Source organism: Puma concolor, chromosome A1, assembly GCF_028749965.1.
Source record: "Puma concolor isolate L17-30 chromosome A1, mPumCon1.1.hap2, whole genome shotgun sequence".
Taxonomy (NCBI): domain Eukaryota; kingdom Metazoa; phylum Chordata; class Mammalia; order Carnivora; family Felidae; genus Puma; species Puma concolor.
Window position 1 is genome coordinate 51,855,912 of NC_141667.1, and position 14,716 is coordinate 51,870,627.

Consider the following 14,716-nt stretch of genomic DNA (forward strand, 5'->3'; position numbering starts at 1 on the left):
CATCTGCGCTCAACTCCGGGCCTAAACCAGGAGGTAGCTTCCCTTCTGGAAGATGTAATGTGCCAATCAATTAATCAGTGGGTAAGCCCTGTACTAGAAGTATAGGACACAGACCCCATCTTCAAGGAGCTTTGGCTCTGCCTAAGGAGACAAGAGGCACATCCCTTAAGAATGGCATTCTGTACTAACCTATGTGTTGCAGACTCTGTTCTAATGGGAAGTAAACAGGAGGCCTGGAGCAGTCAGGGAAGATTCCAGGAAGGAGATGGGAACTCAACTGGGTATTGGCATGTGGTTACCATTTAAATAAAGAAAAGGAAGGAAGCAAGGTATAAGCAAGGGAATCACCCTATAATCACTTACTCAGCACTTGCTATGAATCTGAAACTGGCCTAACCATATGAAGAGGAGATTATGTGCCCAACAAATGTCTTTACACATTCACTATAAGCAAGCTCAGCGTTAGGTGCTAGAAAAACCAAGATGAGAAGGATTGACCCTCGCCTCAAGAATCTTGTAAATAAGGGAGACAGACTCTCAGCTAAGTCCAACAACTGTTATGATAGAAATCTGTGGAGTGAAAAGCAAACACTCTTAATCTAGTGATTGTGCACCTCCTGGGTACTCATGGATGGGATTCAGTGGGCCTGTGAGCCCCTCAAATTATATGGTGCTAAGTTACCTGCGTAACCAGCATCGGCAGGTGACAAACCACCTGGGTAGAGTGACACAAAACTCTTGGTTTCTAGATCCTGGAGTCTTAATGGCTAAATAAAATATACATAAAGACACCGTTACAATAACAAGTAAACAATTCTAGACTTCCCCCACCCCAGAAGTATACGCGTCCTAAGAGTCCAGAGGCAATACTGTCTTGTGGAAACAGCCCAGCTTTGGGACCAGGCAGATTTGGGTTTGAATCCCAGCTCTACCATTTAATGGCCGTGGTGACACTGGGTGTGTTCTGTACCCTCAGAGACTTGATTTCCACATCTGTAATTGAGAATGGAAAATTAGAGAACCCACCTCTCCCTCCCACCTATTGTGAGGGTGAAATGAGGCAAGGTGTACAGGTCTCCTGGATCTTAGCAGGTCTTCAGGGACTGCTCGTTCCCTCCGCTTGCTTTCACACTTCTAAGGAAGCCATGCAGTGGGAGGCTGTGGTTGTGTGTCAGAGGATTCTGAGGGAGGTTTGGAAAGGATGGAGAGGAGAGGGGGACAGTGAAAGGCATCTCAGACCAGTGGACAGTGTGAATAAGGGGAAAGAAGCCAGAGAAGTGAAGTCATGTTGTGAAGATTCAGTCCATTGCAGCCCACTTGAGAAGGTCTTAAATTCCAGCCTAAGCAGTTTGAACTTTATCCTGTAAACCATAGGAGTCGCTGGAAGGTTTGGGGCAAGACTGTCAACTCCATGGTGAGGTGGCTCTCAGCCCAGCCTCTGCTCATCCATAAATCCCAAGATACCTAGGAAAACAATTTTAAAAATAAAATTGTAACAGGAGCTAAGGCAACGCTTTCCACCTCGGGATCTTGTCAAAAGCGGATTCTGACTCACTGGCTCACCGAGGTTCTGCATTTCTAACATGAACCCAGGTGATATGGATGCTGTTTATCCATAAACCTCATTTTGAGTAGCCAGGGCTAACACATTTCAGTTTTCCTGTAACACATGTTGGCTGAGTGCCTGTCATGTGTCAGGCACAGTTCTAGGCCTTGGGGGAAAAGAAAAAATCAGACATGAACTCTCTTTTCTAGAAGCTCACAGTCTAATCAGAGGAGACGAGTAATTCAAGGTAGGAAGTGATAAATGCCATATTTTAGGTTCAGGGAAAGTGCTTTGACAAATCGGCAAAGAGAGAGATTGTTCCCAGTTGAGGGAGAAATTGCCTGGTGCTTAAGGAACTGAATAGAAGCTTCTTTTTTTTATTATTATTAAACAATTTGAGTAAGAACCCAGACTTCAAAGTTGGATTTTAATCATTACCAGACACATGATTTTGTTAATCTCTTAAACCTCAGTTGCTTCATCTGTAAAATAAATGAGATACGGTAACAGCAGGGCCGCTGGAGGATTGCACCAAGTGTTTGTAAACATAGTACCTAATAACTGGTTCTTAGGTTACTGTAAATGGGGGCTCTGGTGACTATCATTGTTCTCATCATTTGCTTTAAAACTTAACATGTCTAGTGGCCCCGAAGATATCGTTTTTGTTGGACAATTTCATGAACTCATTCCAGGGTTAAGTGTCCAGTGAAAATGGAAAAACCTCATAGGGAATTTCCACATCCAAGGAAACCTCCTTTATAAAATTGGTGCTGAAAGAATTAGCAACTATTTCAAATGTTTCAAGTTTTTATTGAGCCAAACTGTTTCAGCTGGGGAGACGCAGCTTGGCCATAGGTGCAGCTAAAAGCTCCTAAAAAGAGCCATGTTGAAAAGGAGTTCCACTCTATTTACAAGCTGATCAAAATGGTTTTACCACCCACTGGCTCCCCTGAGGTCATCCGCTTGTCTGATGCTCACTGTGAAATAAGTCAAATCAAACCTCTAATCCTCAAGTTTCAGAATGTCAGTGCCCTGGGGGATGTTACAAGCCACCTGGCCCCTGGTAGACCCGATACATGCTACATTATGTCCCCATGCCCTGGGGCAGTCTCCGAGGCTGCCGGTTGGTCATTCCTCCAACCACTGTTTAATGATGCCTACGGATGTAGGAATACATACAAAATTAAAAGGGCCCCTTTTCTGCTCTGCAGTAAGGGAATAAGGGCAGGGCATCCACAGGTATACCAGGAACTAACAGAGGAGGCTGCTGGGCTCAACAACAAAAGATGTCATTTCATACTCCTTTCTTCCTATTACCTGTGGGGGGGCCTTGGGCAAGTGCCTCCTCCACCTGGACCTCCAGTTCTTCATCTGCAAAGTAGGGATAATCCCACTTTGCTCATAGGCTATTACAGGAATTAAATGAAATAGAGCAAGCAAAGTTGGCTGACACGTAATAAGGACCCAATAAACACAGTGTCTTTTGGTTTACTTCTTATTTTTAAAATAATATTCACTGGCTTTTTCCCAATTGCAAAAGTAATTCATGTTTATGGAGAAAATTTTTGGAAAACACCAAAAAACACACAGAGGGAAAATTCACCCGTGAGTCTACCAACAAAGGGTAAACACTGTTGAGGTCTCCTTCCCTGTATAGCCTTCAGTCCTTTATCCACATCCACATGCATCTTTTGTTTCCCCATTTGCTGTACTGGTGGTGACTGACAGCTTCTGTGAGAGGCAGCCTGGGTTCAAATTCTAATTCTATCACCCACTAGCTCTGAGACATCCAGCAATTTACCTTCCGTTCTCCTGAGCTGAGCGTAGTAATCACGGCCTCCAGGCGGGGCGCATGCAGGTTGGCCACCGTCACCTGGGAGTGCTGCAGACTACCCTGTAGAATGGCGCCCCCTAGCGCTGCGCCCGGCACAGTCATGCCGAGCTGCCTTCGGAACAGAGCCGGTTGAAGGCAAGGGAAGGTCAAAGCATTTACCCAGCGATTGGCGCAGTTAAGAGCTTGTCAAACGGTAGATAACTCTTCAACAAACGCACCCCGTGGTTTTGAAGACTGGAGGTTCCCAGAGGGTTGAGAACTTGTGTTCACTGTTCAGTTTTGTTGAATGGCACTTTAAGGACCACTGGGACCACATCCAGGCAAGAAATGCTTCTCCCTGAGCTGACCCCGCTCAGCCTTAGCTTTTGATCCTTACACTTCACAACCCCTCTACGTGGCCCTTGTAGCGTGGCTGGGCCCACTGCACCGTCTGCTTACCGCTCTGCCCCTCCCCCTCGGGTTCCAGCTCCTACCCTCCCCACCTGGGTGGAAGTGTTCAGAAGTGTTGTCCCATTGGATCTGCTTAAAAGGCCTCAGTGGGAGGCCACCAAGAGGCTTTAGAGTAGAGCCGCAGGGTTTCCCAGGGCGGCTCTTAGACTGCTGCTCAAATTAACTATGGATTTGAGTTGGTGTGCAAGACAGCTTGGCAGAACAGCTAGAGATGGCCCAGGAAACTCTGAATCACATACTCATTCAGTCCATCATGGAGCAAATTTTAGTTAGCACCTACCATGTGCCCGGCGCTGGGTTCTCCCATGAGAAAGTTGTTCCTTCAATCCTTTAGATTCCTCAAAGGGGAATTCCTCTCAGTTTAGCAAGTAGTTAATACCCCACAACCCCCGCCAACCTCCCTTTTTGAAAAAGAGAGCATGCCTCAGGCCCACCACTGTCTGGAGCGACCCAGAGATACTAATATCATTTTCTTTTCATCTTCTGTTCCCCTACCATGACATTTTCTTTGTAACAGATTTGAAAATAATGATAAAAAGCTTCCTAAGAAAGTTTAAGTTGAGACACCAAAAGTGAGTTGATCTAGAGAAAAGCATTAACCAGCCGGTGGTCCAGGCAATCGAGTAACTGATGCTTGGGAGCCCTAGACTTGGGATGGTGAGCCTTAACCTTTTCATGGCTGCTGACGCCTTCAAGCCCATGATGACAGCTATGGGTCCTCCCCCAGAACAATGTGTACAATTTCCGGATGTTCGAGAACCACGTGGCGCCCACCCTTGGGCCTGCATTGGAAAGAGCAGTAGGGTGGGCGGTCCCACATCAGCACGTAGATCCTGTCCTCTCCGTCACCCTCCCCATCTTTGCATGCTGGTACTGGCAGGAACCACAGCATCGGCATTGGCAATGGCAGTTGTGTTTGAAGCAGTCGGAACAGCTGTACTTACTGGGTACTCTCAACACGCCAGGCACTTGCCAAGCCTAAGTTCATCTCCTCCGCACAGAAAAGAACTATCACCATCCCCGTTTTCCAGGAAACTGGGCCTCGCCGAGCTCAAGGAGCTCAGCTGGGAAGCCAGAGTCAGCCCCTGAACCCACATCTACCTACGTCTGCACCGGTCCTTAACGCCTGACCTCCACGGCCTCCACAAATGTTTGTTGAATCAAATGAATGACACTTGAGCAGGTCCTGGCAGTCGTTCTGCTCGTCACCAGCTGAGTGACCTTGAACAAGTCACTCACCCTCTCTGAGCCTCCGCGAAGGAAGGTTTCCTGGCCCTGTCAGGCCGTGATCATGATGGTAAGATGCAGGGCAAGGCACACCACACCATTTCATGAGCAAGAGAAGGGGAGCCAGGCTCGGAGGCACGTCCCACAAGCTGGTGGCCACGTCGTAGAGACTGGCACCACCCTGACCTGAAGCAGAAAGAGCAGGCTTCCAGGAAGCCACATCTCCTGTTGATATTCCCTTTCCCTCTCCTCATGGCTTTTTTGGCCCCCCAGGTCTGTTTGGATATCCCGGTCCTGATCCTTTTTTAAGCCAAGGAGGCTCAGCGCCTTCCCTATTACAACTTCTTGGCTGTAACAGGGCCCGCCTGGGTAGCAAACAAGACCCCTCAGCCCTGTAGCTTCTGTGCAGCTGGGGGGAGGGGAGGAGGGAGCAGCAGAAATATGCTTGGAATCGGAGAGACCGCAGTCCAGTCCTTGACCCACACTGCCCCTCGGTGGTAAGTCCAGAGAAGAGGGCACATCCCAGCAAGTCTGAGCAGGGCTTCCGACCCCAGCTTCAAGAAGACTCTGAATTTTAAGGCTGGAGAGAACCCAAATGAAACCACTCCCCAAAAGGAGGGAAACTGAGGTTCAGAAAAGGAAAGCAGCCTACTCAGAATGAAATATCTAGTTACCAAACACTGGTCCCACACATAAACTTTCTGTAATTAGATTTCCAGTCCAATCAGAGATTGACAGGAATAAGAATTATTTGGTTAATTAGCATTAATGCAAAGTTGACTGGGTGGCAGGTTCCTGGTACCCTGAGTGCTAAAAAGGACTTGACATGTTTTATCTTCTTAGTTCTCAAAATAACCCAGAGGCATGGCACTATTATTAGCCCCATTTTACTGATGAGAAAACTGAGGCTTAGGGACAGTGTGAAACTTGCCCAAGGTCACATGGCTGCTGGGGAGACAGCCTGGATTCTATTCTAAGGAGTCCAATTCTAATAAGGAGAGGGACTCTGTCAGAAGCCACTGAAGGTTTGCTCAGGGTGGGCATGCGATCTACGGTCTTCACGGGGCCAAAATAAAACAGAATGCAAAGGAAACAAGAGGGCAAAGTCATTATTCAGCTTTCAGACAAGCAAAGATTAAAACCTGACCAAACCCAGAGTTGCAGAGATGTAAAGAAACTATCACAATCATATACAGCCAACAGGAAGGTAAGTTGGTACAATTAGTTCAGAAGGCAATCTGGCTAGCTTTCAGCACTTAAATGTGGCACTGAGTCAGTGATTCCTCGTGTAGGAGTTTATCCCACAGAAACACTCAAACATGGAAAAAGCAAAATGCATGAGGCTTTTCATTACTACAGTCTGTAACAGACAAAACTTGGAAATCACTACTTGACTATCATTAGAAAAGAGTTAAGCCTGGAGAAAGTTAAGCTACTATACATCCAGATGGTAGGATATAATGTCCCGACATGGGGAAATGTCTTAAATATTTTCTAAGTGAAGAAAGAAATTGGGGGAAAGATATGTGTATAACTCCCATTAAAAAAAAAAAAACAATTGGATAAAAATAAAAAATAAAACTGTGAGCTCTGGTCCCCTCTACCTGAATGGAGAAGAATTTTCACTTTATAATATGTGGATTTTTTTTTTTTTTTGGTAATGTAATTTTTAAAAAATCAGCATGGATCACTTTTTCATTTTACGTAAGTGAGGTTTTTCTAATAGACTATTTTTAGAGCAGTTTTAGGTTCACACCCAAATTGACAACAAGGTATTGAGATTTCCCATACACCTCCTGCCCCCCCACATGCACAGGCTCTGCAATTATCAACATCCCCTACCAGAAGGGTACATGCGTTACAATGGATGAGCTTACAGTGGCACAACATTTTCACCGAAAGTCCATAGTTTACATTAGGGTTCACTCTTGGTGTTATACATTCTATGGATTTGGACAAATGTATAATGACATGTATCCACCATCATAATGTCATACAGAATAGTTTCACTGCCTTAAAAAACCTCTGTGCTCCCTCTTTTTTTTTTTTTTCTTTGTAATAAAAATACACAAATCTGGAGAGGAAAAGAAAAGAAATGAAGAGGTGGTTCTTGCCCAGAAGGAATTTTTTTTAAGATTATTTATTTATTTTCAGAGGGCGGGGGAGGGAGGGGCAGAGATAGAAGGAGAGAGAGAATCCAAGCAGGCTTGGTGCTATCAGCCTGGGGCCCAGTGCGGAGCTCGATCTTACAAACCCTGAGATCATGACCTGAGCTGAAATCAAGAGTCAAATGCTTAGCCTATTGAGCCACTCGGGTGCCCCTTGGCAGAAGGAATTTAAAGTCTGGGTGTGGGTGAGGACTCAGTCAGCCCTGGAATGGCTTAACAACATTAACAGGCAAACCATAACAGAATAAGATGTGATTGTATACCTTCTGTGGGGTACAGAATAAAGAAGTCAATCTGAGTTGGGTGAGGTTCATCAGGGAAGAGTTCTTGGAGGAGGCTCATGCCTGTGCCAGGATATAAAGTATTTTTGGAAAATGACCACTATGTATTATTTTCAAGGTGCCAGACCCTATGTCTAGTATTTTACAGGGATATTTTCATGTATTCAGAATATGGAACAGATACTGTCCCCAATTTATGGATGAGAATATTGAGTCTAAGAGGGCCAATTAACTTTTCTAATGTCAAACAGCCAGTACACACAAAAAAAGGGGTTCAAAACCAGGTCTGTGTGATCCCAAGCCCTGTGCTCAACCCACAGAATCACACTGCCTAAATCAGCAGAAGGGTTATGAAAGGCAGCCAAAGAATGGAAGGCAAAGAATGATCTTCTTCTCAGAGGAACAAGTGGTTCAGGGAGTCCAAACTCACAATGTGGCTGTAAATAAATGCAGTGAAAAAAGTCAGCAGCATCCCCTTACTTTTGGCTGAACACTTCTCAGAGCCATAGTCCTTGAAGAGTACTTTGTAAGAAAATAAAGGCAGAGATCCAGCCCATCATTGTCCTTGATACAAGGCTTCCAATACGATGGAGGTAAAGAAGCACCAGACAGAAATGCCACTTGGGTGTAGGGGGACAGAGTGACATTTATGCCTCTATCATAATGCCATGTGTGTTGTGTTGCAATGACCTGTTAACACATCTCTCTTCCCACATGCCTGTGGGCTGCCATGGGGCAGAGACCACACCCCAATTCATCTCTGTAGCCCCCTCACCTTGGCCTCATGCCAACATCAGCAGGAGCTCAGTATTTGTGGAATGAGTGAATGAACAAACAAATGAAAGGTGTATACACATGTAAATAGCAGGCACTATCATATGTTGATGTCCTGATGTATAAAATAGGACCAACAATAGTACCTTCATCAAGGGATTATTGTGATAATTAAATGGGCTAATGGTATAAAGAGTTTAGCGCAAGGCCTATACAGAGCACACACACAATGCAAACAGTGGGTCTGAGGAATATTAGCCATTAGCCTTACTGTTGTTCCGCATATCCTTTAAAACAGCCAGTCCCTAAGGATGTGTCCCCATTAAGCCATTTATTGCCTGTTTTACTATCATCTTCAATGGGGCTCGCAAGCAAAGCTATGAGTATGTTTTCAGCACGCGTTCTCTCCAGCTCTTCATCATCCTTACCTTTGCCACAACTGTCTATGCGTCCGCAGCCTCTATCCCGGGCCCTAAATGTCCTCATTAAGACCGCGTGCCTACATGAAAAGATGCTCAACGTCACTCCTCATCAGGGAAATACAAATCAAAACCACACTCAGATATCACCTCATGCCAGTCAGAGTGGCTAAAATGAACAAATCAGGAGATTATAGATGCTGGCGAGGATGTGGAGAAACAGGAACCCTCTTGCACTGTTGGTGGGAATGCAAACTGCTGCAGCCGCTCTGGAAAACAGTGTGGAGGTTCCTCAAAAGATTAAAAATACATCTACCCTATGACCCAGTAATAGCACTGCTAGGAATTTACCCAACGGATACAGGAATGCTGATGCATAGGGGCACTTGTACCCCAATGTTTATAGCAGCACTTTCAACAATAGCCAAACTATGGAAAGAGCCTAAATGTCCATCAACTGATGAATAGATAAAGAAATTGTGGTTTATATACACAATGGAGTACTACGTGGCAATGAGAAAGAATGAAATATGGCCTTTTGTAGCAACGTGGATGGAAGTGGAGAGTGTTATGCTAAGTGAAATAAGTCATACAGGGAAAAAACAGATACCATATGTTTTCACTCCTATGTGGATCCTGAGAAACTTAACAGAAGACCATGGCAGGGAGGGGAAGAAAAAAAAAAAAGGTTAGAGAGGGAGGAAGCCAAAACATAAGAGACTCTTAAAAACTGAGAACAAACTGAGGGTTGATGGGGGGTGGGAGGGAGGGGAGGGTGGGTGATGGGTATTGAGGAAGGCACCTTTTGGGATGAGCACTGGGTGTTGTATGGAAACCAATTTGACAATAAATTTCATATTTAAAAAAAAAAGACCACATGCCTACACGTACACACGCTCATCAGCATTTATCCTCTAGGGTAATGCGCAAGGCTTCCAAGCTTTTCTAGGTCTCCCTCTCTCCAAAATCTATTCTCCAGTTTCCCACGTTGTCAAGACCAGTGCCTATCCCCTTCAGACTCAGTGACAGAAACAAGGCCTTCCCCGGGGACAGAGACAGCTCATTCCATGATGGATACTAGCTGTTCACACGCCATGTATTTGGATTTCAGCTGGGGTCTTCCATACAGTGTCTTAGTCCAAAGGAGTATGTGGGATGGTGGGGTGAAAATCTAATGGTGCTGGCCTTGTCACATATCAGATCACGAGGTGGCGCCCTCTTCTGCCTCATCTGAAGCGAACGCAGAATGTAGCCCACTCCCACATTTCCCCCTGAGTTGGGAAAAGAATCAGTGTAGTGGGGTGCCTGGCTGGCTCAGTCAGTAGAGCACGCGGCTCTTGATCTCAGGGTCATGAGTTTGAGCCCACGTTGGGTATGGAGATTACATCAATAAATAAACTTTTAAAAAAAGAAGAATCAGTGTACCTTGTACATATAATTAGCACTTACATCAAAGACAGCTGGGTAGATTAGTCGGTTGAGCATCCGGACTCTTGATTTCGGGGCTCAGATAACAATCTCATGGATTGAGGACCAAGTCAGCCTCTGTGCTGACAGTGCAGAGACTGGGATTGCCTCTCTCTCTCTCTCTCTCTCTCTCCCTCTCCCCCCCCCCCCCCCCGCTCTCTCTTTGTCTCTCTCTCTCTCTAAAAATAAATAAATAAACTTTTTAGGGGCACCTGGGTAGCTCAGCCAGTTAAGCATCTGACTCTTGATTTCTGCTCAGGTCATAATCTCATGGTTTCGGGAGTTCAAGCCCCTCATCGGGCTCTGCACTGACAGTGTGGAGCCTCCTTGGGATTCTCTCTCCCTCTCTGCCCCTCGTGCTATCTCTGTCTCTCTCAAAATAAACAAATAAACTTTAAAAAATAGAGTACTTACACCTGGATACAGATAACCCTCTTTCTAAATGTAAACCTTTGCCTGGCTTAGCCCTGCACCAGGAGCCCAGCCATCTCCCCACCCTTGCCCACCACCACTACCATCCTTGGCTTGCTAAGCAGAAAACTAGGAGGCTCCCTATAACAATAGGCAAACCTCAAAGAATCAAAAAGGAGAAGTGCTACAAGGGGGAAGCTCAAGTGTAGCCCAAAATCAAAGGATTTCTATCCTGTGGCTTCTATGCCACTGCCCCTTGGCACTTTCGGCCACTCTCTGGGACTCAGTGTTTCCATCTGCAAAAGAGGAGCTTGGATTTGTGATTGCTAAGACACGCCCCACCCCCATTCAGATATTCTAGGAGTGTGTGCTCTTCATTCGCCAAATGGAATCAAAGTTGATCCAGAAGACCAGGCCCTTGGGAAGCTCACAGTTTAAACAGAGGAGATAGGACAGGAATATGAAAGTCACTGTACCACCAACTTAGTGGCAGGGTTAGGGAACATAGTTTGAAATAACAAAATGTCCTGTAAAGTATAATTGCATATATGAAAACATTTAAAGATACATATACAACAGAGAAAAAAATCTGAAGGTATGTGCACCAAATGTAATTTCTCTGCATTGCAGGGTTATGTGTGCTTTTACAATATTCTTTCTTTTTTTCTTTTTTCTTTTTGTATTTTCTCATTTTTCCACCAAGGGTATTATTAATCACCTTTAAAAAAACATATTTTGTACTCAAACAGACTTAGTTTGAATCCCAACTATACTGTGTAACATGCTGTGTAACCTGGGGCAAGTCATTTACCCTCTCCAAGTCTTAGCTGCCTTGCATTTAAAATGGAAATTGTTTTTAACTTAATATGCCGTAAAATGTTTTTGGACCTCAAATTCGAGGGATGAGTTAATCATGTTTCTCCATCATAGCACCTCATTGTAAGGCCTCTCTTATTTCATTGATTTATTTCCTTTTATTCCCATTTCCCTCTGCCTACCCCCTTAGGCAACCATTTTGTGTTTGACATTTTTTGAAAGTGTTTTTGCAAAATGCGTGTGGTGGTTTGGTGTGTTACTTAAATAGTATTATGCTGTAAATCTCAATTCTGTTTCCTACTTTGTTCCTAAAGAGCGATGTTTTTAAGCCTTTGCACATTGCTATATGGACATGCCATTTTTAGGGCCTTATCTACCTGCTGCATAATCTCTGTGCTGGGCTTCTACCCCAGGCTACCTTTCCATAATTCTCAGTGAGGAACACCTATGTTCTCTCCAGCTGTCTATCACCATAAGCAACACTGCTCTCAGCATTCTTATAGGTGTCCCCTTGTGGACCTGTGTGAAAAGTCTTTGAGATCTATACCTTGCAGCAGAACTGCCAGGTTAAGAGGTATGTGTATATACTTGATGAGACCAAGTGGTGCCAGAATCTTCTCCAGTATAGCTTCACAGCCTGTGCTCCCCACCAGCCAGGCAGAAGGCTCCCCATGTCCCCACACCCCTGCCCACACTTGGCACTCTCTAGTTCCCTGATTTTTGCCACCCTAACAGATACCTTATATCTCTTTGTGGTTTTCATTACTATTCATCCTACTCCCTAATATTTTGAGTACCCTGGCATACGTTAGCCCTCAGGTTTCCCCGCTTTGTAAATTGCCTGTTCACTTGCTTAGCCCACATTTCTACTGGGAATGCTCTTTTTCCTGTTGGTTTGCAGGAGTTCCTTATATATTCTAAATACCGAGATGGCTTGACTGTCTTAGACATTATAAATACCTTCTCCCACCCTTGCCTTGCAGTTCATCTTTCTGAAGTGTTAAGTCATTTTCCTTTCAGCCCTAGATCAAAAAGATCGTTCCTTTACTTTGTCTTTTGAAGTTTTACCTTTCACATTTAGGTCTTTAACACCTCTCGTATTTGCCATGGAAATCAATCGGCGTCAGCTTCAATGCTTCTTGTAGGGCAAAACAATATAGTTAAAGCGCCGAGCACAATACCCCAAGAGCTGTGCAGTTGCGTGTGGTGATTATTATCCCTGGAATACAAAGTGGTAAGCGCTGCCCTGGGATATCTAGAGAAATGGGAGGTTGGGTGCTGGTCAGCTAAACCAGGAAAGATTTTAGGGAGTTTCGGTGCTGGTTAGCTCAACCAACCCCCAAAAAGAATGTCGGATTCGCTCACTTGGAGAAGGGAGAGGCGAGCGCTCCAGGTAGCGAAAGGTGGCCTGGGCAAAGCCCTGGCAGCGGGAGCGCTTCCCGGGCGCCGCGTTTAGGCGGAGCCCTCGGAGGAGAGGACCTGACTACTCACAAACTGCTGTCTGTCTTTCTGCCCGTGCCCACCCCACCCCTTCCCCTGCAGGCTCCCTGTTCTCCACCCTGAAGCCCCCCGACGCCGTGTTCAAGGTGGTGTTCTGGCTGGGCTACTTCAACAGCTGCCTCAACCCCATCATCTACCCGTGCTCCAGCAAGGAGTTCAAGCGCGCCTTCGTGCGCATCCTCGGGTGCCAGTGCCGCGGCCGCCGCCGCCGCCGCCGCCGCCGTCGCCTGGGCGGCTGCGCCTACACCTACCGGCCGTGGACGCGCGGCGGCTCGCTGGAGCGCTCGCAGTCGCGCAAGGACTCGCTGGACGACAGCGGCAGCTGCCTGAGCGGCAGCCAGCGGACCCTGCCCTCGGCCTCGCCGAGCCCCGGCTACCTGGGCCGCGGCGCGCCGCCGCCCGTCGAGCTGTGCGCCTTCCCCGAGTGGAAGGCGCCCGGCGCGCTCCTGAGCCTGCCGGCGCCCGAGCCCCCCGGCCGCCGCGGCCGCCACGATTCGGGCCCGCTCTTCACCTTCAAGCTCCTGTCGGAGCCCGAGAGCCCCGGGACCGACGGCGGCGCCAGCAACGGCGGCTGCGAGGCGGCGACCGACGTGGCTAACGGGCAGCCGGGCTTCAAAACCAACATGCCCCTGGCGCCCGGGCAGTTCTAGAGCCCCCGGGGGGGTTGGTGGGGAGGAAACCATCGTGGGGGGAGGGCGGGCGGAGGGGGGGAGGGGCGTCGGCGCCCGGAGGCGCGGGCCCCGGGGGAACCGGGGGGAGGGGGGCGGGGAGAGGGGCAGCTGCTTTTCTGGCAGGGGCATGGGTGCCAGGTACAGCGCGGAGAGCTGGGCCGAGCATGCTGAGAGCCTGGGGGACCCGACGCCGGCCGGGATTTCCGTCTCTCTCTCTGTATATATCCAAACGAGTCCCTCTGTACATGTATTTAATCGTGGGTACACGTGCGTGTGTCTGTGCGGTGTCCGTGTGGTCTGCATGTGTGCGTGCGTGGGGCCGCCCGTCTGCGGGGGCAGAGCGAGTGTGCGCCCGGGAGGCAGCGGGGGCGTCGTTTGTCTCCGTGACTTCGTACCTCTCAAGCCCCTCCTTGTACTTCACAGAATGATGGCACTTGGGCGGGGTTGCAAACAAATCGGACATTAAAGGTCATTTCTCCTGTGCGCCTTTGAGTAGTTTGTGATCCGGGCGGTAGGCAGGATCTGGAGTCTCCTCTTCCTTCCCCTTCAGGTTTGTCCCCGTCAGTCCCACCGGTCCTGTGGACAATAGTTGTTCTGGAGCCCCTCGGCCCCGGTGCGGCCTTTGCCATTACCGCCCTCCAGGGCTAAACAGATCTGACCCTGTGGCTGAAAGTGAGCCCGCGGATTTGTCCCATAAATCCTGCTTGCCTGTTTTTGACCCTTAGCGGTATCTAATCCTCCTGCTGTGGGCAACACTGGGCAAGATCTAGCCTGGTCCCAGGGACCCCAATCTTAGCCGGGACTCTGTGGCCAGGACAGTTGGTGGGCCTGTCACTTGAGAGGGAATGGGACCCCAGGCAGAGAAAAGGGCTGGTTCCTTTCACCTTCTCCCCACATCCCTCTTAGGCCAAACACTCCATTGTTTACCTGTGTCCATGGAACCGGTAAAGAAACCCAGACTGAAGAATTTTCTGGATAAGATATGGATCTATGTGACCAAGCAACACACATGAGCACAAGAACCCTCATAAGCTCTGCTGGGGAGCCTGCCTGAGAAAGAAGCACTGAGGAAAGTCACACAGAGAGGTGGGAGCCTGGGAGCCGGTAACCTCCGTTCTAGCCATTCTACTGATTTACTGTATGACCTGGAGA

The 14,716-nt window shown here is 47.5% G+C and overlaps 1 protein-coding gene across 1 annotated transcript in view; it reads left to right on the forward strand.

Moving 5' to 3' along the window:
- The window catches only part of ADRA1B (adrenoceptor alpha 1B), a 52,579-nt gene extending 39,003 nt beyond the window's left edge, over positions 1–13,576 (forward strand). The window contains exon 2 of the mRNA XM_025923803.2: positions 12,936–13,576. Within this exon, the coding sequence (XP_025779588.2) occupies positions 12,936–13,543 (608 nt within the window). The 3' untranslated portion in view covers positions 13,544–13,576. The remainder of the gene's footprint in view (positions 1–12,935) is intronic.
- Positions 13,577–14,716: the final 1,140 nt, after the last annotated feature.